The 26,103-nt window shown below is 49.6% G+C and overlaps 1 protein-coding gene across 3 annotated transcripts in view; it reads left to right on the top strand.

The window, feature by feature from the left end:
* The window catches only part of LOC131833397 (solute carrier family 22 member 1-like), a 30,649-nt gene extending 5,740 nt beyond the window's left edge, over window positions 1-24,909 (top strand). For 2 of the 3 annotated variants that reach the window (XM_059176610.1, XM_059176611.1), the window contains 11 exons: window positions 1,159-1,262; window positions 3,009-3,163; window positions 4,448-4,616; window positions 5,901-6,015; window positions 6,430-6,536; window positions 9,323-9,537; window positions 10,505-10,609; window positions 12,256-12,364; window positions 19,854-19,966; window positions 21,067-21,166; window positions 23,681-24,909. In XM_059176610.1, the coding sequence (XP_059032593.1) occupies window positions 1,159-1,262; window positions 3,009-3,163; window positions 4,448-4,616; window positions 5,901-6,015; window positions 6,430-6,536; window positions 9,323-9,537; window positions 10,505-10,609; window positions 12,256-12,364; window positions 19,854-19,966; window positions 21,067-21,166; window positions 23,681-23,747 (1,359 nt within the window). In that variant the 3' untranslated portion in view covers window positions 23,748-24,909. The remainder of the gene's footprint in view (window positions 1-1,158; window positions 1,263-3,008; window positions 3,164-4,447; window positions 4,617-5,900; window positions 6,016-6,429; window positions 6,537-9,322; window positions 9,538-10,504; window positions 10,610-12,255; window positions 12,365-19,853; window positions 19,967-21,066; window positions 21,167-23,680) is intronic. The other variant, XM_059176612.1, reaches the window with a different exon arrangement.
* Window positions 24,910-26,103: the final 1,194 nt, after the last annotated feature.

Genomic DNA, 26,103 nt, shown 5'->3' with positions numbered 1-26,103 from the left:
TGGGGGGGAAGGGGTTGGCTTTAACCAGCACCTGAAATATTTGCAGGCAGCGGGGTATAGTCAAAGCTCTATTCTAGAGGGTAAAGTGTTTGTTATTTACCTAAACCCTGTTCACAGGACTCCTCCTCCTGTGTGCTCACACCAGCTCTGTGAGTGGGACAGGACAGGCACAATACACACGGCTCAGACTGGGAACAGTGGCGAAGTGACTTTCTTACCGTCACACATCGCCCAGCGTCATCTGGTAGGGGGAGCCATGAATCTGAAGTACTTAGAGCAGGACAGAGACAGGGAGAGAGGAAGGGTGTGCCCCAGGGCTGTGCCAAGAACCGGGACGACGTGAGGGCCCCAGCCGTGGCGCCGCACACCCTGCTTCTACCTTCTCTGCGCCCCAGTGAGGAGGTGGGGTGCTTCTCGTCCTCCTCCTCCTCTCGGGGTTGGTGAGGGCTTCTCAGTGCCCAGGTGTGTGCCCCCTGTGGTGCGGCTTCCCCTAAAACTCAACAGAGCCCTTCCCCAGGAGGGTCTGTCCTGCCTTTGCCCCTGGCTCCCTCCTGCTCTGTCCCTCCCCTCGCCGGCTCCAGGCGCGATGCTCCCTCTGAGTTTCTGGCCACCCTGGGTCCCGAGCACAGGACCCCAGCGCCCACACTGCTCCCACCAAGCCTGGCTTCTTGCCCGAGTGTCTTTGCTCAGCCCCTCCCGGGGCCACTCATGGCCACACCCCCCATGACAGAATCTCCAGGATCATCGGTGGACCTCAGATAATGAAATATATAATTAACAGGTACTTAATCGAGGGCTTTTGACCAGTTCTGAGAAACGTGTTCAATATATTTGGCTATATTTCTGTCTTGAGGAAATTGCTGTGTTATACTTCTTTTTAGAAGACTCATCTGCTGGCCATGTTGTCTTTCAATAACTGACGGCCAAGGTCAAACCTCTGGACAGTGGTGAGGGTAAAACAATGATACTAGGGATATAGCATAGCAGGTGAGATTCACGGGAAACCTGAAATTTGTCTTATGAAAATGTGGTAAGAAAAAAATGATGAGAAACCCTTGGGTCTATCACTGATTTTGTCTGGAGAGAAGACAGAAGGGACACTTGGACTTACAAACCGTCTTGTGTTTCCGGCCCCTCCGACCACGGCATGACCCGCAGTTTAACCTGGTGTGTGACAACTCTTGGAAGGTGGACCTCTTTCAGTCCTGCGTGAACCTGGGCTTCTTCCTGGGCTCTCTGGGTGTCGGCTACATTGCAGACCGGTACGTAAAGGCCAAGTTGACTGAACGCAGCGGCGATGCCGTGAGGAGAATGCATCGCGGGGGACAGTGGTGGGAGCGTCTGGCTGGTTGAAACCCACCGCAGATGCTGAGGGAGAGAGACCTGGTAGCTAGAGCTTTGGAGAGGGGTAGGGTAGCAAGATGGAGTAAGGGTGGGGATTCAGGATGGACTTGGGGGGCCCAAACTCATGCATATTGTATAGTTGGGTGGTGGGCTGAGAGAAAACGGGACAAAGGCAAGGTGTACACATGCAGCAGTTGGGTGAGGTGAGGGTAGGGACAGAGGGGGTTTGAAAAAGGCTTCAATTGTGGCGGAGGGGGTGGGGAGCCATCCCGAGTTTGGTCCTGTGCTAAGCGTAGCCCAGGAGGCAAAGAAAACATACCACATAGGGAGCTGGGTACGTGAGTTGTGCTCAGAAGAGCGGTTTGTGCTAGAGATAAACATCTGGGATTTGTCCGCAGGAGCTGGTATCTAAAGCTGTCAGCTGTGCTTGAGATAAGCAGCGAAGCGTACAGAGCTTGTTCGGGAAGGACTTGCTGGCCAAGGAGATGTAGCAGAAACGACAGGGAGGTAGAAAGACACCCACTGTCCCGGCATAGTGCGGAGCGCTAGAACGCAAGACGGGCCTGGCCTGACGGGGAGGCGCGCCCAGGTCTGCGGACAAGGCCCCCCGCGCCTGTCAGGGTCAAGGGTGGTGTCAGGGCCAGGCTGAGGAGAGGCGAGAGAGGAGGGAGGAGAGTGTGGGTGTGTGGACAACCCTGTAAGGCAAGTGCGGTGGGAGGGACGGGGACAGGCAACGGGTCCAGGACGGGGGTGACCACACCACGGAGGGCTTGAGGAACCCACGGGGCTGTGGAAGGGCTGGGTGCCCGGGGAGCCGGTGGAGCAGCCTTTGGTCGGAGGCACAGCAGGAGAGATGGAGGTGGACGCGGACGACATTAGTTCTGACTGTTTGGGGGTGACGGGTGTGAGCGTCCGGCCGGAGGTTTCCACATTAGTGCGGGATGCGGATGTTGGCTCGCTGGTGGGGGCCGTGCTGGGCCGGAGCGTGGGGCTGGAGGCGAGGGGCAAGGAGTCGGGGATGTTGGGCCCGGGCTGGAGTCTAGGAGGCAGGGGGCGGGGAACGCCGAGGTTGCAGGGTGGGGAGATGTGGCGGTAGGGACCGGGTCGGGCGTGTGACCACAGAGGTTGGCCCGCTGCTTCCTCGAGTCGCCGCTGGAGTGTGGGATCAGGTTGGAAGGATGGAGTCCATGACGCTCCCTACGGGGGAGGAAGACTTAGCAAGTGATTTGCCCGTTTCATTCATGAAGAAAAGAAAGGGAAACAATCCTCAATTGCTCTACCATGAGAACTGAATATTCTCCCAGAAAAGTTTTTGAGGCCCTGATAAGGCTGGCATGTTAATAATAACGCAGTCTGCCGGGCGACGAGCGGGGCACATGTGGGGACCTGCAGAGCCCCCAGGGGAGCAACCCTCCCTGGCTGAGATGCCACACGCCGGAGAGCATCCGGATCCTGGCTTCCTCCTTACAGTGAGTTAATGAACCTCAAAGGGGCCGCTGGTCCCTGAGGACCACACATTTGGGCCCTTGGCTCGGACACAGTGACAGTCCCTCAGGACACAGTGACACATGCTTCCCGATCAAGACCCTCGCTGTCGCTTGGTGCCCATCGGACCCCAAATACTCAACACTCACCCCCGCTGCCCTGTCTCCTCGCCTCTGAAGGTTTGGCCGAAAATTCTGTCTCTTGGCCACCACCCTGGTCGGTGCCGTCCTGGGCGTCCTCACGGCCGTGGCGCCGGACTACCCGTCTCTGCTGCTCTTCCGCCTGCTGCACGGGCTGGTCAGCAAGGGCAGCTGGACGTCCGGCTACGTCCTGAGTAAGTGTCCCGCTGGGATGCCTTCCCACCGGGCGCGGGGAAGCCGATGGAGCCAAAGGTGGAGGGGGACTTAGGGGGAGAGGGTTCGCTGGCGGGGTCTAGACAAATTGTGCGGAGTCTAGTTGTATGTGGCAGCCTGTGTCACCGGGCAGGGCACTACGTGGGGACGGCCTCCCTCCCCCCTTCCCCCCTTCCCCCACCTCCCCGCTCCCTTCCCCAGAAGGCTTGTGGGTCACATACTCTGGGGCCTCTGCTGCTGACTCACTGGTCGCCCTTACTGGCTTCTCTTCTCCCCCTCCGTGTGGCAGGACCCAGGACTTTGTCCTCCCCGTCCCCAAAACTGCTCCACCTCAGACCCCCACCCCAGGCTTCTCCCCCGCTTCTCTCCTCCTGCTTCTGGCCCCTCAGGGGTCCTGCCGCTGGCTTTCCTTTCACAGCACACCCGGGGCCACCATCTCTTCTCTGTCCCCGCGCCTGGGCCCAGGCCAACACCATCGCTTCACCTCCACGTGGGTCCCTTGTCTCAGCTCAGCTGTGGGCGTGGGAACATGTTGCCGCTCTGGGCACGGGCTCTCCTCCTCATGCGGCCCAGGCCAGCCTCTGTGCGGGGGCCCCCAGGATGGCCGCAGGTCCGACCGCTTCCTGGAGATCCTCCTCAGTTGCCTCTGCCTGGAATTTCCCCCGTGTGGTTCACCCCTGCTTTGCTCTCTGAGACACGGAGATCCCTTCACTCGCCAGCGCCCGATGCCTCCTACAGGTTAACTTTCCGTCCCCCGGGGGCACAAAGTGGGTTCTGGCCTGGCATTTGCTCATTTGCTGGGTGCGCCTTCTGCCCTCTCTCATGAAGATGTGGGGTGGTGAGGGCACGACTCTGCTGTGGGGGCTGAGGACACGCCCTGGACGCTTGGAGAGGTGCCGGGTCCCTGGTGGGCACCCAGAGATGCTTGTTAAGTGAATTACAGTCCCGGGGCCATGAGAAATGTCGCAGCTCGGTCTGGAGCCTGTCGGGGCAAAGCTCTGGGGAGGAGGCAGGGCCTGTGTTCAGGCAAACTGAGCCCTAAAGCACCCGAAGGACAGTATAGACGGTAAAAGGGGGGATTAAAAAAGAGCACGCTGGAGAGAAGCAGGGACTGACAGCCAGGCTTGAGCTGAGGAGCATCCGCGGACGAGGGGAAGGGGCTGGGGTCAGGCAGGGGGAGGTGGGCAGGGTGTGGGGGCTCGCCCGGAGGGCAGGAGGCCACGGGGAGCACAGGAGCCCTGATGGTGACCCATGTCCTGTTTCAGTCACAGAGTTCGTGGGCCTGGGCTACCGGCGAATGGTGGCCATCCTCTACCAGACGGCCTTCACGGTGGGGCTCGTGCTGCTCTCCGGGCTGGCCTACGTCATCCCTCACTGGCGGCGGCTCCAGCTGGCCACCTCTCTGCCCACCTTCCTCCTCCTGCTCTACTACTGGTACGCGGGTCCTCCACGGGGCCCTGCACTCTCTCCACCCCCGGGACCACGCTCGGTGAACTCCGACTGCCCGGTGACCTCGGGGGCCACGTGGGCCATCCTCCAGTGGCCAGGGTGACCTGTCACTCAGGCATAGGGCTACTCCCGCCCTTTGTGCCATTTGGGGTGTTCTAATATTACAGGATGGCCCCATTACGTGGGGGAGCAATCCTCAAACAGAAACTCTTCGAATTTGCATCCCCCTAGAGAGAGGGACAATGCTTCAAGTCAGATAAGAAGCCGCCTAGCCACAGAGCAGGTGTTTGCTGTCGTTGAATGAATGAATGAATAATGAATGAATGCGTGAGAGCTCCTGGGGAATGTGTGCATGAAGCCACTGTGAGACAAACCAGTCCCATGACGTATCAATCTTCCTAGTGGACAGCCTTTGGCAGGGTCCCAAGGCACAGACAGCTGGACAGGTGAGTTCTGAGTTTTGATTGTGGGGCAGGGAAGGGGTGTGCAGAGGGCTGTGGAGAGAAATATCTCACCCTTGCACCCCCCCATCACCATTCCAAGGACAAATTACCGTGGGTAGTGCCAAAGTAGACCCAGTCTCTAAAGCAGGGCTCGCCGCCAGGAGCCGTATACCTGTGGCCAGGACGAGTCTGCTCTCTCCCCATCAGGGTGAAATCCGGGGCTCCCCGGAGGGGCGGGATGCCCGGGCTGAGTCTCGCTGGCCCCGCAGCATGGGCCTCAGCCTGAGTGTTTCCAGAAGACCTCATGCCAGAGATTCCCAATCTTCACGTTGTGACATCCTTACCCAGTTTTTGAAATGACCATATACTATCTATTTATGTGGTTTGGGAGATATTTTGGGACCTGTTCAACTGCCCTTGTATGATGCAGAGACCCCCTGCTGTCCCACAAGGGTCAGGGAGCCCACGGAGCAAGCATTGATCTGTACCAGGAGTTTCCAGGGGGAGGAGGGCGGCCAGTGGCTTGCAGAGAAAGGGACCCCTGCCCCGTGAAATGAAGGCCACAGAGAAAAGCAGCCGTTCCCTTTTTGCCCCAAAATCTTAGCAGGTGGCACTGAGAGTGTGAGGGACCCACCCACAGAGCTCCTTTGTGGATCCCTGGGCTGGTCCGGGATGACCCCAGACCCTCGTCCACTAGCTGCTTGAGGAATTACAGTCCCGAAGTGAGGAGGGTCGGTTTCTCGGAGCCGTGGCCTCGCTCCAAACAGGCCTTCGCGTCAGGTGCACTCTGGAGGTGCCCACACGTGGTGACGATCTGTGTCCGCAGGTGCGTGCCCGAGTCTCCCCGGTGGCTGTTGTCACAGAAGAGAAACACTCAAGTGATAAAGATAATCGACCACATTGCCCAGAAGAACGGGAAATCGCCTCTCCCTGATCTCAAGGTGACAAAGTAGCAAGGGGTTTCTCATATCACTGAGCCTTGGTTTATTTATTTACTTATTTTTTTAGAGATTTTATTTATTTATTTGAGAGAGAGAGAGTGAGCAAGAAGGGGCGGGCACCAGCAGAGGTAGGGGCAGTGGGAGAGGGAGAAGCAGACTCCCCCCTGCACAGGGAGCCTGACATGGGGCTCGATCCCAGTGCCCTCAGATCATGACCTGAGCTGAAGGCAGAGGCTTAACCCACAGAGCCACCCAGGTGTGCCGGGTGATTTAGAAAATGCTTCTGGGGCTGCCTTGAGGAGCGGGAAGGCCCTGGAAGAACTTGGGGTGATGAGCACAGGAATGGGGGTGGCTCTGAGGGCTTCTTCTGCTCCCCTGAGCTTGGACGCCACTGATGCTCTTACTCCCTCCTAGATGCTCTCTCTCGCAGAGGATGTCACCGAAAAGCTGAGCCCCTCTTTTGCAGACCTGTTCAGCACGCCACACCTGAGGAAGCACACCCTTATTCTGATGTACCTGTGGTAAGGGACCTTCTGGGTCTTCCCCCGCGTGGAATCAGGATGCTTGCCCGAGCCCTGGGGTCTGAGTTAAAGGCAGTGGAGCAATGCGGGCGGAAAAGGAGTTTTTAAATGAATTACAAGCAGTCAGTGAGCTCGTAGAAAGACATCTTGATTTCTCCCTTGAGGATGGAGTAATGAGGGAAAGACAGCATTCCAGCGAGAAGAGCATGTGACGTGGGAGGGGTCAGCGGCAGGATGAGTGAAATATGATGGAGGGTCCCAGGCTTGCCGCCCCTCTCACGGCTCTGTCTTCTGGGAACAGACGTGTCTTGACTTGTCTGTTGTCAATGGAAATGGGTGAGACTTCAGTGGCTGTCGGTGCTTCCAAAGAAGCAGAGCCCTTCCTCACATCTTGGCACTTTAGAGACCCTGCGTGGGCAGGGCTGTGCCTTTATCGCCCACTGATTACAAAACCCCCTCATACACAGGACCTCACCCACGTACCCTGGCCCACGCCCAGGGTCTGCACCCCTCTCCGGGCGGCTCTCTTGCAGTGCCCACCCTGCTCCTTCAGAGGACATCTTTGTCCTTGACGTGGGTGGTTCTTAGCAGTCACTCCCCAACCCCCGGGGCTCCCCCTTCATCTGGAGCCACTCTGCTCCTTGTACAATCGTTTCTGCTTCCAGGAAGCTTTTACTAGAACAAAGGTCCAAGCTAGTAGTGTGATGCCTGGCACAGGGTGACCTTGCAGATATTCGCTGAAGGTCGCGTGAATGACCACAGTTCCATAGAAACCATCCGTGGAGCAAGGGGCGCCAGCCAGGCTGACCGTGTGCTCCCTTTGCCCCTACCAGTCACATGCGTGTCCCTGTGCTGGCCCCAGAGGCCTGCAGCCAGCCGCACGATGGTCCCAGGAGCCTCTGCAAACACCCAGCTGCCTGGTGCACTTCTGTCCCCCCCCCCCTTCCCTTTCCACTCACTGCCTGCACTGCAGCCCCTAATGCACTCTGCTCCAGGGGGGAGGGGGGAGGGGTGTGCTTTGGCGCCTCAGCTCTCACACTCCTGCACCCACCCCCCTGCACATTCTGCTCTGCAGAACTCCCCTGTCTACACCCTCCGCTGGCTTCCTAACCCCCTGAGGATAAAACCAAATCCCTTTCCATGGCCTGCTCTGAGCCCACCCTGAACCCCCCCCCCCCCCCCCCGCCGGCCTTCCCTCCACCTGCTGCTTCTCTCCCACCCCTTTCTGGCCCCGTGACTGCAGACAGCTCCCATTTCTCTATGGCTCAGCTTCCTCGTCAGCAAATGGGGATCACGGCAGCACCTCCCTCGCCGGCATGTTGGCAGCTTCGTGAGATAATTTGTGTAAAGGGCTTTTTAGAATGTGTCTAGACCCGCGGACGGCGGTTTTAACATGTACATGCAATTCATGGGCTCTGCCAAAAGATGGCAGCACTGCACACTTGCTAACTGGTTTTTGACTGGAAAACCAAGCTAATACATTCCTTTCTCTTAAAGCAATCTATTGGTAATAGGTGACTCTTCCCACTTAACTGGGACAAAGGGAGGGCATGGAGAGCCCCTCGGAAGTTAGGAATGATTCGGGACTAGAAGCAAGAGCATCACAATGTTTCTTGGTGTGTAGTTGTATAAAACAAGGGAGTATATTGATAGAAATATCAGTTGTGATCTGTTTTAGAGCCAAGAGGCAATTTACATGCTGGGACAAGAGCGCAACTTCTTATCAACCAAAATCTCTTCTCATACTGTAAATACCAATAAATGACCAAGTGTTTCTATCCTCCAAAATTACATAATGTCACCAAAAAACAAACCACGGACTCTCTAAAACCTTCTGGAGTGAATTAGCTAGTCCGTATCGGTGTCTGAGCTGTATTCAGTACCCCTGCTATTCCTCCCTGCGGCGGTTTACAGATGGAGGGGTCCTGCGGCGGGCTGCAGGGTGGAGGAGAGAGAGAGGGGAGCGGTGCTGTTAATGACAGCACCACTGTGCCGCGGGAAAGACTTGGCTGGCGTCTGCTCTGCTGTGCTCTGTGGACTTGACCTTGGGACGATGACGATGATGACACCAGTAATCGCTCATCATTAGCGAGTGCTTTCTAGGTCCCAGGAATCACTCCAGGCTCTCAGTGTGGGACAGGGAAGGGGTGAAGAGAGGGTTGTGGAGAGAAATCGCTCATCCATGCACCTTTTGTCACCGTTCTGTGGAGGGCAAACCTGATCTGTGGGGGCCCCTGGAGGAGGACACAGCCTCTCAAATGCGGGCTGGCCGCTAAGTCTTACACATCTGTCGTCAGAACAAGCCTGCTGACCCTTTGTCAGGGTAGAACAAGGGGCTTCCCACTGGGAAAGGCTGCTCTGGCTGAATCTGGGTGCTGGGACAGGATGGGACTGTGCTGAGTGTTCTCAGAAGACTGATGAGGGAACTGAGGCAGACAGGGCTTAGTTAAGTTCCTCAAGATCACACAGCTCATACAGCGTCTGATCGCTGGACCTGCTCACTCCTGGTACCCTCTGCCCATCCCTCTATAGCTGCCGTGGCCTCAGGGTCCGCGTTTGCTGACTCTAGGACATGGGGTTGTACCCCAGAAGTCATGACATCACATCAATCCCGAGAGAGCCTCTCACGGATGGCCCGTCTAGGACGCCCTTCCTGAATTTCATGTCACTCCAGGACGTTCTAGATGGAGCGAAACCTGTTCCTCTCTGGCGGCCAGACTCCGAACCCTCCCCCATCCCACAGACAGGAGCCTCGGTCTGAGCCTCTGCTTCTCCTCTGTGCTCAGGTTCACGAGCTCCGTCCTCTACCAGGGCCTCATCATGCACGTGGGCGCCACGGGCGGGAACCTCCACCTGGACTTCCTGTACTCGGCTCTGGTTGAATTCCCGGCGGCCTTCATCATCCTCACCACCATTGACCGCTTTGGCCTCATCCGCCCGTTGGTGGTGTCCAATCTGGTGGCGGGGGCAGCCTGCGCCGTCATGATCTTTATCTCCCACGGTGAGTCGGGTGTTCCCTCATTCTCTGGATGATCGTATTATCGAACCGTGGAACAGTGTTTCGGCCCCTGCATATGCCCCTCGAACGAGAACAAAGACAAAGTCAGGGTGTTACCCTAGTCTATAGCTGTGTGTGTGTGTGTGTGTGTTTTAATTTTAAATTGGTATAATGTACACATAACGAGTAAATGACAAGTGTCGTGCTACTTCCTGTCCCACCGTTGACTGTGACACCTGTGTGGTTTTCAGCGTCTGCCTCCTGGGGTATAAGCTGCAGCGAACACTCGGACACACATCTCTTCATGGGTCTAGACTCTCCTTTCCCCCAGGTACAAATCTGTGAGTGCGTTTGCCGGGTCAGGTGTGCTATATATGCAGCTCGAAGTGGATATAGGCATGTTTCCAAAACAGTTGGACCAACGCACACTCCCACCGACGATGCCTGAGCGTTCCAACTGGTCTACACCCTTGCCAACACTGGGTATTGCCAGTCTTTTTGACCCCAGCCTCTCTGGCGGGTGTATGTTTTCGTCCATCGTCCTTACCACCCAGCATAATCTGAAGCAGAGTGACTTTGGTCGGTCTCGGTTTGAGTACACCAACCGCCTTTCCTATTGGTTACGTTTGGGGAGGTGGCTGAAGAAGCCCAAGGCAGATTTGCCATTTCCTCAGTTTGTATTGCTTGTGCTTTGCCCTTGTGGGTTAAATGAGCGGTTTCGGTAAGCTTTTACAGAGAGGGTATTGCGGGACGTGTTTCCTGAAAACGGTTTTCTCAAGAACCAGGCTGCATGGATCAGGCTGAAAATAAAAAGACGACTCCGTTTTCTTCTTCCTCCCGGCATGGAGAGAACAGCGCGGACGGGGAGGAGCAGAGTCCGACTGGAATAGATCGTCTCCACCATCTTCCCCATTTTCCTATTTCTGGAATTCTGCAAAGACAAACGGGAAGTTTTCTGTTTGTTTTTAAGCAACTGCAGTGGGCGTAGAGAAGGAAGCCAAGACCTCAGATGGTCAGTTATCATCAGGACGGAACCCAGGCACCGAGCTCTCTGGTCCCATCCCCCACTGCCAAGGTCTCTCCCCCAGCCCCACCCTCTCCACTTGCCTCTACCGAGTCCTTGTCACGTGAGATGATAAACACTCCCTCCCTCCCAGGAAATACTACAAGTACCTTCCGTGTGGCCAGCACACATCTCGACCCTGGGATCACAGCCATGAGCAAAGCAGAGAACGTTCTTGCTTCACAGAGTTCAGGTTCTAGAGGGAAAAAGTGCAGGTGAAGCATGGTGGGCGTTAATCCTTTGTGCAGTGGTCAGGGGCGGCCTTGGGAGACCTGAATGAGGGGAATGACCCATGTCACCATCTGGGGAAGGTGCTTCCGTGCAGGACGATGGAAGCGGGAGGATCACGGCGGAGTGTCGAGCTGAGCAGTCAAGGTCAAGGAGCAGCCAGGAGCCTGTGCCTGAAATTGGGAGAGCAGGGCGGGGCCTGGGGTCAGACGTGGGCGTCAGCAGCAGGCAGCCTTGGATGGTGTCCCCCATGTGGAAAGAAGCACTGGGGGCTTTGGGCAGGGATGCTCCCCACAGTCCCCCTGGGGAGGGAGAGGTGCCCCCAGCGCCGATGGGAAACAGGACAGCAGAGCTGCTCACCCGATTAAAGACCCCAGAGTGTGTACGCACGGCCCTCCCTGTAGATCCTGCCTGAGTGAACTTCCTCTTCTTTTCTCTTCGGGAGGCTGGGGGTATCCATGATCTTGGCTTGGCTCCCACCACAAGGTGGTGAACAGCAGGGGGCTGGGAGACTGAGTTAGACCCGGTGGGGAGCTCATTCCTAAGGCCACCGTGTCCTCTCTCCGGGGACCCTCACGCTGGCGGAGTAAAACGAACATGTCCTCTGTGAAAGGCCAGTATCTGGGGACAGGGGTCAAGAAGACATGATGTCTGTGACCCCAGAGGCTTTAATGAGTCCCCTGGCATGTCCTGGAAGCCACTTGCTTGTTAATATGTGGAGTAACCCAGGTGGAGCCAGTGATGGGGCCCAATTCCTTGATCGGTCCTCAGTAGGGGGAGGGCTTCCTGAACCCTCGTGGAGTGAAGAGCCCCACAGCCGTCTGCTAAGATGCAGCAAGGGTTTGCTTCCCTAGTGCTTGAGTCTGAGACTATCCTGAATGGTGTTTCCTTTAAGACAATGTGTTTGGAAGTGAAGGCTAGATTGAGGGTTAGAAATCCGGTCCCTCAGCTCCAGGGCTGCTGGCCGAGGGGCTGTATTTCTTGTGGCCCTCCTGTGTCAGGCTCTGGCAGAGACACTACTGCATGGTAATTAAGAAGCCAATGTTTCTGGAGCAGTCATGGTGGACGTTTCACATTTGTCATCTCAAAGTCCCGTAATAGCTTGTAGGCTGGCTATCACTGTTCCCATTTTACAGCTGAAGAAACCAAGGCCCAAAGAGGTAGATCACGTGGCTGACAGGAGGCAGAACTGAGATCCAAAACATATGTTCTTTCCTCTGCGCAAAGGAGCCTCCCTCCTGTGTCACCATCAGGTTCTGCAACCTTGCAGGACTCAGTTTTCTTACCCCAAAATGAAAGGGTTAGACAGGGCACTCTTTCTGGCTCTTCCAGCTCTGGAGTCCAAGCTTCCTAATGGGGCTCCTCAAGGCGGGGCAGTCATGGGCCCAGTCCCCATGTGCATTCCCCACCTCTGTGTGTTTCCTGTCCAGATCTACACTGGCTAAACATCACAGTGGCTTGTTTTGGCCGCATGGGAATCACCATCGTGTTCCAGCTGGTGTGCCTGGTGAACGCCGAGCTGTACCCCACGTTCATCAGGTGGGTGCACAAAGCGGGGGGTAGGGGAGTGTGGTGGGGTTGCCACTGACCTGGCTGGGCACTAGCCAGGCTCAGCGAGGACCAGCACTTCCAAGACCATTGCTCAAGGCTCCCCTAGAGGTTAATCCGTTTGGACACTGAGTTGCGGGGTGGGCATTAGAGAGAAGGCCAACGGCTAATTACAGGAGAGAACATGAAATGGGAACTTGGAAGGGAGTGTGCAGCGGGCAAGCCCTGGAGAACAAGCGTCTGCATGGAGAGAGCCCTGATTGGGGAGTGTGAGACCGGCTTTCAGCCTAGCCCTCAGCTCCAGCTCCTGCCTAAGTCCACAGCCATGCAGACACCTGTAGACATAATGTGCTCAGAGCTCTGACCGTATGATGGCACATAAAACATTTCTAGACATCTTTGCCCTTAATGTGACCGCTACGCCCATTTTACAGATGAGGAAGTTGGGTTTTAGAGAAGGAAAGAGCACTTGCAAGAGGCACAGAGCCAGAAAGTGGCAGGGCATCCTTCTGACCTCGACGGTGGGCTCTTCCTGGGACGACAGAATGCTTTTCTGTAAATGTAGTAACAGGCCTAGAAGACTCATCGTAATTTAAAAAGATTTATTTATTTATTTGAGAAGGTGGGGAGGGGCAGAGGGAGAGAAAGAATCTCAAGCCGACTCCTTGCTGAGCTCCAAGCCCTGTAGGTGGGGAGGGGGGGCTCAATCCCACGACCCTGAGATCATGACCTGCGCCGAAATCAAGAGTCAGACGCTAAACCGATGGAGTCACGCAGGTGCCCCAGGCCTAGGAGATGTACTGCGTAAAGTCAGGTTTAGACCAAAATTCACTGTCACACGCAGTTTGCTGAGTTTTTATTGTATCTGTGTTCATTCATCTGCCACACAGTCACTACGGGGACATTGCCACCGCCTCCAAAGGCTTCCTCAGGTCCCTTTGCAGTCAGTCCGCGCCTTCCCATCCCCAGCACCTGGCAAGCATCTCTCTCCCTTGGGTTTCCCCTTTTCCAGAATGTTATTATGTAAATGAAGGAACATGGCCTCGTAGCCTTTTGTGCCCGCCCTCTTTCACTTAGCGTGACGGAGGCCACCCCCGGGCTTGCAGGCGTCCACGCATGCCCTGTTCCCTCTGAGTGCGGAGCAGCGTCGCAGTGTGGAAATGATGCACCACGATTTCCTTAGCCATTCGCCGGTTTATTGGCACTCACTGTTTCCAGTCTGGAGTTATTCTCATCTAGCTGCTCAGAAACATTCAGGTATGGGTCTTGGAGTGGATATATATCTTCATATATATCCATTTTCATATATCTTGGGGAAAAACTTCGGAGTGGTTCATAGGGTGCATGTTTAAATGTATGAGGAGCTGTCAGAACATTTTCCAAAATTTTCCGCTGACACGGGCCATCTCGTGTTCCACCAGCTGTGGGGGAGAGTTCTGGCTGCTCTACAGCTCCATCAGCACTCGGTGTTGTCAGTTTTTTTTTTTTTTTTTTTTATTGTGTAGGTCATTCTGGGGGGTGGTGGTATTATTGTGACTTTAATTTACATCTGTCTCATCATTGACAATGTCGAGCATCTTTGTATGTATTTACTGCCATTTGTGTTTTAGGAGACTCAGTTTTAAGTGAAGATGATTTTTATTGTAAAAGTAATTAACTGCTTAAAGTTCCAATTCTGACCTTCTTTAGAATGTGGTATGTTTCCTGAAACCCTTTTTTTCTGTCTGTATGGTTTCCTGTTTCCCGTGCCATCGTGCCAGCGGTTTCTCAGAACTATTCCAGGTCCTCAGTCTCTTAGCTATGCAGCGGAGCCCCTCAGTCAGCCAGAAGACGCGAGCGTGGCTCTGATGTGCTCTCCTCTGTCCCCATCTGTCCTTCATTAAAAGACCGTCTTCTACTCTCATCTGTAAAAGGTTGCTTGGACGGAGTGCAAAGAGATGAAGGCAAATTAAAGAGAACATCTACATTTGACTGTCCTGAGCCCAGAGTCTAAAATAGCTGGGCCGAACAATTCCATTGTCAAGGCCATCAGACCCAAGGGACAGACTGAAAGTGTAAACTGTCAAAGGTCCTGAGGGCCTGCTCCTATGTGGAAGAAGGCCAAGCAGCCCATCTCGAGGAGCCCTAGACCATTTGCGCAGAAAGTCTGTGATGAAGATTCTCGGTAGCTGGGAAGAGAAGCCAGACACTGAGAACTGACTTTTACCATGACCTACACACACACACACAGCAAGAAGACTTTCGTGAAAGTTCTGATATTTTCAATATTTTCAACAGAATCGAATCTAAGTCATTAGAAAAAGAAGATTATTTCAGTTACTTTATTACTAGGACTCCAAAGTCAAAAAATTATCAAAGCCATTTTGAATGTGCTTCTTATTCACAGGAGGTATTAGAAGTGAACAATAGTCTCCTTTTAACTATAGCACATATTGTCAAGAACATTCTTTTGGTTTCAATAGGCACTGCCTTGTGTTGAGAACGGTCTCTCCTTTTCATCTCCTCGGTATGGAATGAGTTCCCTGAGTAAAGGGACGACGTGCCATACATCTCTGTGCCTCTGCACCCGGTCTCCAATTGTGCTAAGGAGTCACTAAGTACTTCTAGAGCGACTGAATGAATCAAGCCCCACAACCCCATGACTTTTACATCAGGGACCTAGTTCTCACTTCTTCCAGCTTCTGTGTGGTTATTCAATTTTTTACTTTTTTAAGACACAGTTTCTTAAAATAATAACAAAAAACAATGGTGCCTTTTCTTTCTCCTCTTGGACAGCACACTGAAGTTATCAGAAGAATGAAAATTTTTAAAACCCTGCAAATTCCAGCTTTGCAATGAGGATGGCCCTGAAAGACAAGTGTGAGAAGAGGGGCTGCCTAATGCAGTGAGATTTCAGAGGGTCTGGAAGATTCCAGGGATGCACACCATGACAGTAACTCTGGGACAAGGCCAGCAGTTTTCCAAAGTAGGGAGCATACCTGGGAGGGTATAGCCCACGAGCCTCTGTTTACAGTAACAGGATGGGTATAGGGGCCGGAGGCAGAGGATTCATTCCCCGAACACTAGGAGGCTGAAGGTGAAGCCGGGAGAGTGAGTCCAGGAGAGAAGCTGCAGGGGCTGTGGGGACAACAGCAGGCTGCAAGGCAGGTGGAGGAGAGAGACTGTGTGGTGGGGATTCTGCACCGCCGACCCCTGTAGACTGGGAGTGGGAGATGTGGAAGCACCTGTTCTCATACAACCCTGGTTGAACAGAGAATTTACTAGCCTAGAACATGATCTGGCCCCTCCCCATGAGTTCTTCTGAAAGGGCTGATACAGGAAGAAATCAAGTATTAAAAGATGAATAATAAGAAAGTAATTCACCCAGTTATACAAACACATCATGAGAGAAAGGGAGAAAGGAAACAGAAAAAGCAAATGACAGATAAAGAATACTCTCTGGGAAAATATTGTCACAATGGAGGTGAAAATTGTAGCCCCACGTACCTCAATTAAATGCAATATTAATTAATCGGTCATATGCATAAAATAAGAGTTTAAAGCAGAGATTAAAGTTCTTGAAGGAATATGGGACAAGACGATTGAAATGGAAACCTATCTGAAAGCAGTGCAGAGGAGAACCGACCTAGTGAGGGAAAGGCAAGGTAGGAGGAAGAATTGCAAAATGAATGTGAAATAAGCAAAGTTTAAAAGTCTTGGAGATCACAAGCACACGTGCACACATGCGCGCACACATACATGTCCCAAAGAAGACAACTGAAATAACTAAACAGAAAAATTCAAAGGGGGAAAATAAAAACCTTTACAGAAACTTCTGGAAATAAAAGAAGGTTTGACTCTACGATTTGAAGTGGCACTCAGGGTGACAGAAAAATGGACTCAGAAGGAACAATGATAAAGAATATTCTAGTTACATTATTGGGCCAAAACTGTAAGTCACAGATATAAGGAGAATATCAAGTTGATTATCAGCTTGATAATCATTGAATGTGGGATTAAAGTGAGTGTGATTTTGACAACAGAACAGCGGTAAATGTCATAAATCTGATGATAAAGAAAGGCTAGAAGACAGGGAAGGGAAAGGAGAGGGGATGCTCTATGTGGTATCCTTAGTATACTTTTTCCAGCTTGGAAAAAGCCGTATTACTAAAAGCTGATATGGGTGCCTGGGTAGCTTAGCGGGTTGAACATCTGACTTCTGTTTTTGGCTCAGGTCATGGTATCAAGGTTGTGAGATCGAGTCCCACATCAGGCTCCAAGCTCAGTGGGGAGTCTGTTTGAGATTCTCTTTCTCCCCTTTCCCTCTACCCTCTGCCATGCTTGCCTGGGGGCTCTCTCTCTCTTTCTCAAATAAATAGATAAATTTTTTTTTTAAAATCTGATAAATTATGTAGTGCTTTAGGTGTACTTAAAGATGTAAAGGGTAAGGCAAACACCAAACCAGTGGTGTGATGTACTGAAAGCAGTGCATGGAAGGATGGACGAAGTGGAAATGTATAAATTTTATAACAATTTTATAATTGTCTATAATAGGAAGTTAATGAATACTGCCTAAAGGAATAGAGCAGTAAGTGTATTATATAAAGTTATAAAGGTTAACATTTGAATAAAGTTATAAAGGTTAACATTTGAATAAAAAATGCAAACTTTCCAGGGCCCTGGCCAGCTCTGACAGAAGACTATATGACTCTTGATCTCAGAGTCCTGAATTTGAGCCCCACATTTGATGTAGGTTACTATATATATATAAATATAATATTTATATAAATATAATATATATATATAATATATATTATATATATATAGTATTTTTGTATTTTGTATTTTGTATATGTACATATGTATATATATATGTAAATACAGTTTTAAAAATACAAACTTTCCAAATTATCAGAAAAAAATACACATAGCCAACACATACTGAAAAGAAGACACTAGAAGCAATAAAGAACATGGTATAAAAGCTAATGACAGAATTAATTCCAAGTGCTTCTGACATTTAAACAAATACAATGAGGCTCGACTCCTCTATTGACAAAAGGAAACTTCTTTGGTTACAAAGCAAAACTGAACACTTTGCTGCATAGCTGAAGTACAACTTTTCTTTGCAAGGGTTGAAAAGAAAAGAATGCATGAAAGCTTATCAGTAAATGCAAACAAAAAATATAGCAAGACCCATAATCTTATCAGACAAAGTTGAATTTAGGTCAAAAATGTGTTTAATAAGATAAGGAAGTCCCTTAACAATGATAAAGAGGAAATCCGTAATGGTCTCACACAGAGAGTTTATAAAACACTTAATCCATAGAAAGCTCCAATAATACTGAAACTGTTCTAGACTATAGAACAAGGAGAAAGGTTTAAAAAAATTTTATTTTATTTAAAGATTTTATTTATTTATTGGACAGAGAGAGAGAGAGCACAAGCAGGGGGAGCAGTAGAGGGAAGGGAGAAGCAGACTCCTCAACGAGCAGGTAGCTCGGTGTGGGGCCTGATCCCAGGACCCTGAGATCATGACCTGAGCCAAAAGCAAACACTTAACCGATTGAACCACCCAGGTGCCCCCAAAAAACATTTTAATAAAACTAGAATAATATTGGTATCAAAGACCAACAAAGATAAAGAAAATAAGGAAACTATAGGCAAATATTATGTGTGAATATTGATTAAAATCCCAAACAACATATTATCAGAAGAGAATAGTGGAGACATTAAAATCATAATATATCATATCTAAGATGAGTTATTCAGGAACACAAAGACAGTTCAATATTAAAAAATCCAATAGTATAATTCATGCTAGTATATTGAAAGAGTTTTTATAGAGCTAATAAATTAAAGCTATACTATTATCTCTTTAGATAGTGAAGGGCATTTAATAAAATTCAACATCTGCTGTTGTTATTACAATCTTTCCATAAAATAGGGATAGATAATTTTGCATATAATTTCCTCTATTTCCAGCTAAGAAAAAACATATCACTAAACACTGATAAAGTAAGTTATAAATATATTTAAAAATATAATGGCAAACACTAAGAAATGATACAACCAACTAAGATGAGGTAGTGGTCGGGGTTTGGAAAGGAAATGCAATGCACTACTTTTATAATTACAATTGTAGGGAGAAAGAGATTATGCAAATGAGCATAATGGAGACTTAAAAGTAATGTACTGAAGAATAAAGCTTTTCCCAGTTTATTGTTCCTAATTTCACCATATTTTTAAAACAAAGTCAAGATTATTTATAGGAATACAAAATATCTAGCACTAAACAATGTAAAATTTACGAAGAAATATGAATGTTCTAAACACCCCAGTTAGAAGGCGAAGATTGTCAGACAGGACAAAAATGTAAGACCCAACTGTGTACCGCTTACAAGAAACTCACTCTAAATATAGTGGCGGGGCGCCTGGGTGGCTCAGTGGGTTGAAGCCTTCAGCTTGGGTCGTGATCCCAGGGTCCTGGGATCGAGCCCCACGTCCGGCTCTCTGCTCAGTGGGGAGCCTGCTTCCTCCTCTCTGCCTGCCTCTCTGCCTACTTGTGATCTCTATCAAATAAAAAAATAAAAAATCTTAAAAAATATAGTGGTGGAGATTGTTTAGGAGTAAAGGGATGGAAAAGCACATTCCATGCAAATACTGATCGAAAGTGACCATCTTCACCGAAGACAGAGTGGGGGTCAGAGCAAAGACTATTACAAGGGACAGAGGGGATCCTGCCAGGTCGGTCTTTTCTCTATTCTCCCCTCTAGCTTTCTTTGTTCTCTATTTCTCAATACCTTCTCGCTACCCTTCCCTATCTCTTCATGTCAAAAAAGAACTCTACTCACACCAACCAATTCTCCAAGTCTCCAGACACCACTGGGGTATCCTGTTCAATTCTGACATTAACCATTAACCCCCTGGGGTTAGAGCAGACCTCACAAGTTAAGGGCCCAGCCCCACAAGACCCCGCCACCTCTGATGCCAGGCACAAGTCTCAGGCTGTCACCTGCACTTCTGACTCACTGGTATAAATCAGGATTCCCATAACCTGCTCTTCAAGTTCAATAATTTGCTATCATGTTTCACAGAACTCAGACAAACACTTAATTACGTTTACTGGTTTATTATCACAAGGGACATAACAAAGGCTATAAATGAACAGCTAGATGCAGAGGTACTTAAGGTGAGGTTTGGAAAGGTCCCCTGAGCACAGGAGGACCTTTTTTCCCCGTAGGAGATTCTTTCCCCATAGACTTGGGGTGGGCTACCCTCCCAACACATGGGTATTTTCACTAACCCAGAAGCTCTCTGAACCTATAGTTTGGGGTTTCTATGGAAGCTCTGTTACATAGGCATGACTAATTAAAAATCACTGGTGATTAACTCTATCTCCAGCCTCTCTCCCCTCCCTGCTCTTGCTCTAGGATAAGGTTAACATCTAGAAAGTTGAATCACAAACATATCATCCTTTTTGTTCTCTGTATTTTATCAGGAATCTTGGAGTGATGGTGTGTTCCTCCCTGTGTGATCTGGGTGGAATCATCACCCCCTTCCTGGTCTTCAGGCTGATGGAGGTTTGGCAAGGCTTGCCACTCATTTTGTTTGGTAAGACTTCATGGGTTATTCAATATTCTTTCCTTCCAGCCCAGAATGATTGCTTAAGACCTCTTTGACCAGTGCACGATATCCTTTGGTGAGTTTACAGGAGACAAGGAAGGTGCCTGCCCTTCTGTTGTCTCCTGACTCACTCTGTCTTGTTTCATGGGAAAGATAAGATGCCATTCCCAGAAGGCAGGCCAGATGTTACATCTTAAGGTTCTAGAGTCCAATAATTCATCCCATAGGACAAAATTTGGGAGGCATTTTGACATAGCCTCCCGCTTTCTTATGAATTTGACTCCCAACTTTTGTGCATATAACATGTAATTGTGGGAGGTTTGAAGATGCTAAATTGTCGCCGTTCTTTTGCTTAACAATTGAGAATAGACACAAGGAGGTATTCGCTTTGTTAGTGATAATGCTGGAGTAGAGCAGGAGGAGAGCACTTCTCCTCCTCCCCAGACTAAGACCTTGGGTCTTCCAAGACCCAGCTTACCTGTTTGGCAGAAGGCAAAACTGCTGTCTGTGTGCGGAGAGCTGCTGTGCTGCGCCCCAGGCAGACCCACCAAGGAGTGGGAGAAGGAGAGAGGGGAGAGAAATAGGATGGGGGGGAAGAAGGGGGGAGGAAAGGGGAGGGAGAAACAAGAGTGGCCCACCCTGGCCAAAATGTACTCTTTATGCTTCATATCATATACAGTAATAGAATATTAACATATAGTAACTATAGTATATTTTATAGTTTATAGTAGCTATAATATGTATTATATATTAAAATAATACATTATAATATAATTACCTAGTATGTATCATTTTATATACAGTCACTAAAATCAATATAATACATATTATGTATAATAATAAATAAATTTCCTAATACTTAAACATCAGTTATGGTAGAATTTACATAGAAGTAAAATGAAGGCAATATTCCCTATTCTTACTCTGACATTTTCCCAGTAATCCTATTGTTCAACTTTTTCCCGAGATGCTCCTGACTTCTAAAAACCAGGTTCATTACCACCAGTCCTTTAGTTAGCGGCTGGCATCCCTCGGAATGCCATTGGCTGTGCACTAAGGGCTCTGTGTAAACTCTGTTTCCTTTGAAGCGGTGTTGGGCCTGATTGCCGGGGGAATGACGCTGCTTCTTCCTGAGACCAAAGGTGTCACCTTGCCAGAGACCATTGAAGATGCGGAGAACCTTGGGAGGTAAGCCCATGGTGCTCAGAGACTCAGGGCCACGTGCCTCCATGTCCTCTCTTGGTCTTAAGGGTGTAGGAGCTTTGCAGGTATGGTTGCATTTTTTATTAGTCCCAGAGTTGCTGGAGAGAGAAAGACAAACAACCAGTGGCTTTGGGTAAGGAGAGACTAGAGAGCACAATTACGTGTTTTTAGTGGGCGGTTATCTGTTCTAAACTGTGGGATGGAGAATCTGTGTCTGAGATGCTGACTGACCGAGGACCGAGTCCCTAGTTCATCCCTGGAGTGAACTGCTCTGTGTTGGGAATGTTTTTTAAATCAATCTTCTGTCCTTTCAACAATTGTTGGTTCAGACTCTTTAGTGACTCTCTTTACAAAGGAGAACAATTTAAACATTCATTCCTGTACCAGGGACAAGTGCTTTAATGGAGTCTCAGATGCTTCTTTTTTCATTTTTTGTTTTTTTTGAGAGAGAGAGAGAGTGAGTATGGGGGGTAAGGGCCAGAGGGAGAAGCATAGAAGCTCCAGCAGACTCTCTGCTGAGCACGCGGCCCAACGGGAGCTGGATCCCATGACCTCGAGCCAGTCCTGAGCTGAAAGCAAGTTGGACACTTAACGGACTGAGCCATCCAGGTGCCCCTCAGATGCTACTCTTAAAGTGGTAAGAAAGGAAAGGCATAAACAGTGCTCAAGAAGGTGGCCACTTAGCTCCCCTTCCAGGCTCACTCTGTGGATTCCATAGGAAAGACACATGTGTCCCTGTGATGAGGAGAGACAATGGTCTGTGGCATCAGAGAGATGTGGACTCAAATCCAGTCATCCATGTGGCCATGTGACTTTGGGGATGTTGCTGAAACTCACAGAGAGTGAACTTCCTTGCCTGAGAAAGAGCCACACTAGTACTCAGTTCGGAGGGTTGCTGGGAAAATGCAGTAAGGTAAAGTAGGTGACATTTTATTTTTTATTGAAGATAAAGTAGATGACATTTTATTATTTTAAGATAAAGTAGATGACCAAGCGATCGCCTGGCACAAAGTAGGTGCTCAATAAGTCTGAGGTTTTCTCCATTCTTCTCACATCTTGTGTGAACTCCTTGGTGAGTCTCAAAACTTGGTATGCGGGAGAATCACCAAAAAAAGAAGTTTACTGGGCGCCTGGGTGGCTCAGTGGGTTAAGCCGCTGCCTTCGGCTCGGGTCATGATCTCAGGGTCCTGGGATCGAGTCCCGCATCGGGCTCTCTGCTCTGCAGGGAGCCTGCTTCCCTCTCTCTCTCTCTCTCTGCCTGCCTCTCCATCTACTTGTGATTTCTCTCTGTCAAATACATAAATAAAATCTTAAAAAAAAAAAAAAAAGAAGTTTACTGAAATGCAGATTCCTGGGCCATCTTCTAAGGTTTTTGACTCAGTAAATGAAGGGTGGGACCCAGGAAATCTGTGCTTTTAATAAACTCCGCCAACCAAGTGCATTTGAGTGCTAACTAAACCTGACTTTGAGAAATTATGGGTGTCTCACTACTGATAAGGAACAAACATTCTATTTTAACTGTAAACACATTTTCTAGTTGCTGACAGAGAGCTAATGTTGATTAGCAGATTTTAAGCCGTTTCAGTACAATTTGTCCATAGACACATGCTTATTCTTGAGACCGCCCTCTGCTGGCCTCTGTTGCTTGCTAATCTCATTTTCATCTTTTGTTCTGAGATTTAAAAAAAAATTTTTTTAAATTTATTTTCAGCGTAACTATTCATTGTTTTTGCACCACACCTGTGCTCCATGCAATCCGTGCCCTCTCTAATACCCACCCCCTTGTACCCCAACCTCCCACCCCCCCTGCCACTTCAAACCCCTCAGATTGTTTTTCAGAGTCCATAGTCTCTCATGGTTCACCTCCCCTTCCAATTTCTCCCAACTCCATTCTCCTCTCTAACTCCCCATGTCCTCCATGCTATTTGTTATGCTCCACAAATAAGTGAAACCATATGATAATTGACTCTCTCTGCTTGACTTATTTCACTCAGCAGAATCTCCTCCAGTCCCGTCCATGTTGCTACAAAAGTTGGGTATTCATCCTTTCTGATGGAGGCATCATACTCCATAGTGTATATGGACCACATCTTCCTTATCCATTCGTCCGTTGAATTAGCAAGACAGGAAACCTTTTGTTTTGAGATTTATTTCCATAGACAACTTTGCAATAGTTTCTTCTTTCTTTTTTTCTCTTTCTTTTTTGGCAATAGTTTCTTTCCTTCTTTCCTTCTCTCTCTCTCTCTCTTTCTTTTTTTAAAGATTTATTTATTTGACAGAGAGAGCACGGGGAAGGGACAGAGGGAGGAAGAGTCTTACGCAGACTCCGAGCTAAGCTCGAGCCCAACACGGGGCCTGATTCCACGACCCTGAGATCATAACCTGAGCTGAAACCAAGAGTCCGACACTTAACCAACTGAGCCCCCCAGGATCCCTGCAATAGTTTCTTAATCAAAACATTGACTGTTTAACTTTCACTTTTATTTTTGGCTGCTACAGGATAGCAAAGCCCAAAGAAAACACGATTTACCTTCAGATCCAAACATCAGAATGTGCCGGCAGCTGAGAGAGATGCTTCACGGGGCCTGAGTGGCCGAGAGGAAGATAAGGGTTTTCATCTGAAGAAAAGAAACCCTGGTTTCTCTGTGCTCGTCCTCATACTTGCCTGCCGCTAAACCAATAGCCTGAAGAACACTAAATGTGCTTTGCTTTATTTTCTTTCTTTGAAATTTCCCAAAGCCCTATCTTTTATCTACTTACTTTTCCTGGCGAGAACTGTCGTTGGTTACCAGTTACTTAATTATCTGAAACATTTGGAAGATCCAATAGAATTTAATATTACTATAAAAGAGGCCTCTGTCACTGGTTTCCTAAAGGCAGTGTTGTTTTATTCATTATTTGAAAGCAAATGTCATTGTATCTATAGTATCTATCTTGGCAAAAATATTTTAATATGTTGCCTTCTTGAAGGGCACTTCGTTTTCAAATATGGCTGCACTTCCTGCAAACCGTACCTGAATCATGTTGGAAATATGATCCTTTTCTGAAGGCTAGAACTGTAACCTTTTTAGGAAGCAGTTTTTGTCCCCTTTGCTCCAGGAATATTGTATTTGATTTCACTCTTGGTTTTTGTTCTTGTTGGTGATTCTAGAAGCTTAACTCCTAGGCCAACTGCAAAATATTCTAGTAAATACATCAAAAGGAGTTCCATTTACTGTGAGTTATAAATGGTTCCTGTTCTGGTCGAAGAAGTGATTTTGTTCTTCGAGTACACCAGAAGGTTTATATTAAAATTTCTTTACCTGTGAGATAAACCAAACAGCATGATAGCCAGCCTTCAGAGCACATGGGGAAACAGAGCTTCTAATGTGAATGGGAGGCCAGGTGAAAGATAGGTGCTTGTGCTACAAACACTTCTGGCCTAATGGGCTAAGCTCAGTGACGGTCTCCAGGACATGAAACCATGGTGGTCAGGTCTAAGCAGCATTTGGTCTTCCTTTGAGAATGGACATGGGTTACTTGGAACCTGAAGCTTTGCACTTGACGGGAACGGAAGGGAAGGGAAGCCATGTCGAAGCCATGTCGAAGCCATGTCTTCTGAATTCTATTTTAAAACCCATCTGGATACATGGAGGGGACCAGTGCTTCATTTCTGTTTCTCTCCAGCAAGTCTCTTCCCCAATATCTTATCTTTCCGACCATAACATATAAACTCTTCACTGGTAACAGATATGTAAACTGTGGACTTCAAACTGTTTTCTTACATGTCCTCTCTGATCTTTCTCAGCCTCTGATGAAACTTCTGAAGAGGCTTTAGACAAAGAAGAGAGAGTGTGTGTTGGGGGGGGGGCGCTGGGGAGCCTCCTCCTCCTGCTCTCCTGGGAGTGGTGGGGGGCGGGGAGGCTTGGTCCTGGTGACCAGGTTTTAAGTGGAGCCCACCTACAGAAAGTGTATTTAAATGTTGCCTGTCTTGTCACGAGAGGCACAGGCTGTCTTCTCTCCTCGCCGCCCTCCGTGTGGAGCCACGGTCAATCCAGACGGAGCGAGGGTGGAGGAGGGCTTTGTCAGATAGTGTGAAGGTGGAGAGAAGTCGGTCACAGAGACAGGTGATGTCTAAGGACTGGGAGAGCTGGGAAGGTGTGACACAAGTGTCAGAACCTCCTGTGAGGACCTGGAGTGAGGCCCCTGGACTCCTCCTCTGGGGGGCAATGTTATGGGGTACTATGAGTTCAGCAAACATGTGATGAGCGCCTGCTGTGTGCCTCAGTCATCCCGGGCTCTCAGAAAAGCCCGCAGACAGCTGCAGGCAGGCTACGCTTCCAATGGCCCGACCAGGAGCTTCCAGGAGCGCCTTGGGAGGTGAGTCAGGTTGTGCTGGTGGGCGTGGAGGAGCAAGGCAGCTGAGCTTCTCAGCGGATGGAGGGACATGAGGAGGATCTGGAAAATCACCTCCCCAGCCCTGCCCCAAACATGTCTTCAGTGCCTAACATGCAACCTTTAGAGATTTCATACTGTGGGTCTTGAAGGCCAATCACTGAGATGGCAGAAGGGGAGACGGAAGAAGGGAAACCACACATTGGTCCTCAAGTGATGGGGATGGCGCCACTCATCACGTAAAAGCAAGTGGGGCCTGGAGCTCCTGGGACGCTGCCCAAGAGGGGCGGGTGTGATGGAAGGGCAGGAAGCCCCACTTCCAGTCTTGCGCCTAGGACATGGTGCCTTAGTGAGGCGACATGAAGTCATGGGACGAGCCCGGACTCTGCTACGACCCAGAAGGGGTTCCCACATCTCCTCCACCATCTGCTGATTTTGTGGATGGAAGCAAGCTCTTTAACTATCCGAGCCTCTGTGTCCGAGGCTCTGAGGATGTGGTGAGAAGGATATGGAAAGCTGAAGAGCACCACCTGGGGACACCCCATCAG

Source organism: Mustela lutreola, chromosome 6 (genome assembly GCF_030435805.1).
Source record: "Mustela lutreola isolate mMusLut2 chromosome 6, mMusLut2.pri, whole genome shotgun sequence".
Taxonomy (NCBI): Eukaryota; Metazoa; Chordata; class Mammalia; order Carnivora; family Mustelidae; genus Mustela; species Mustela lutreola.
This window is presented reverse-complemented; position numbering and strand designations above follow the sequence as displayed.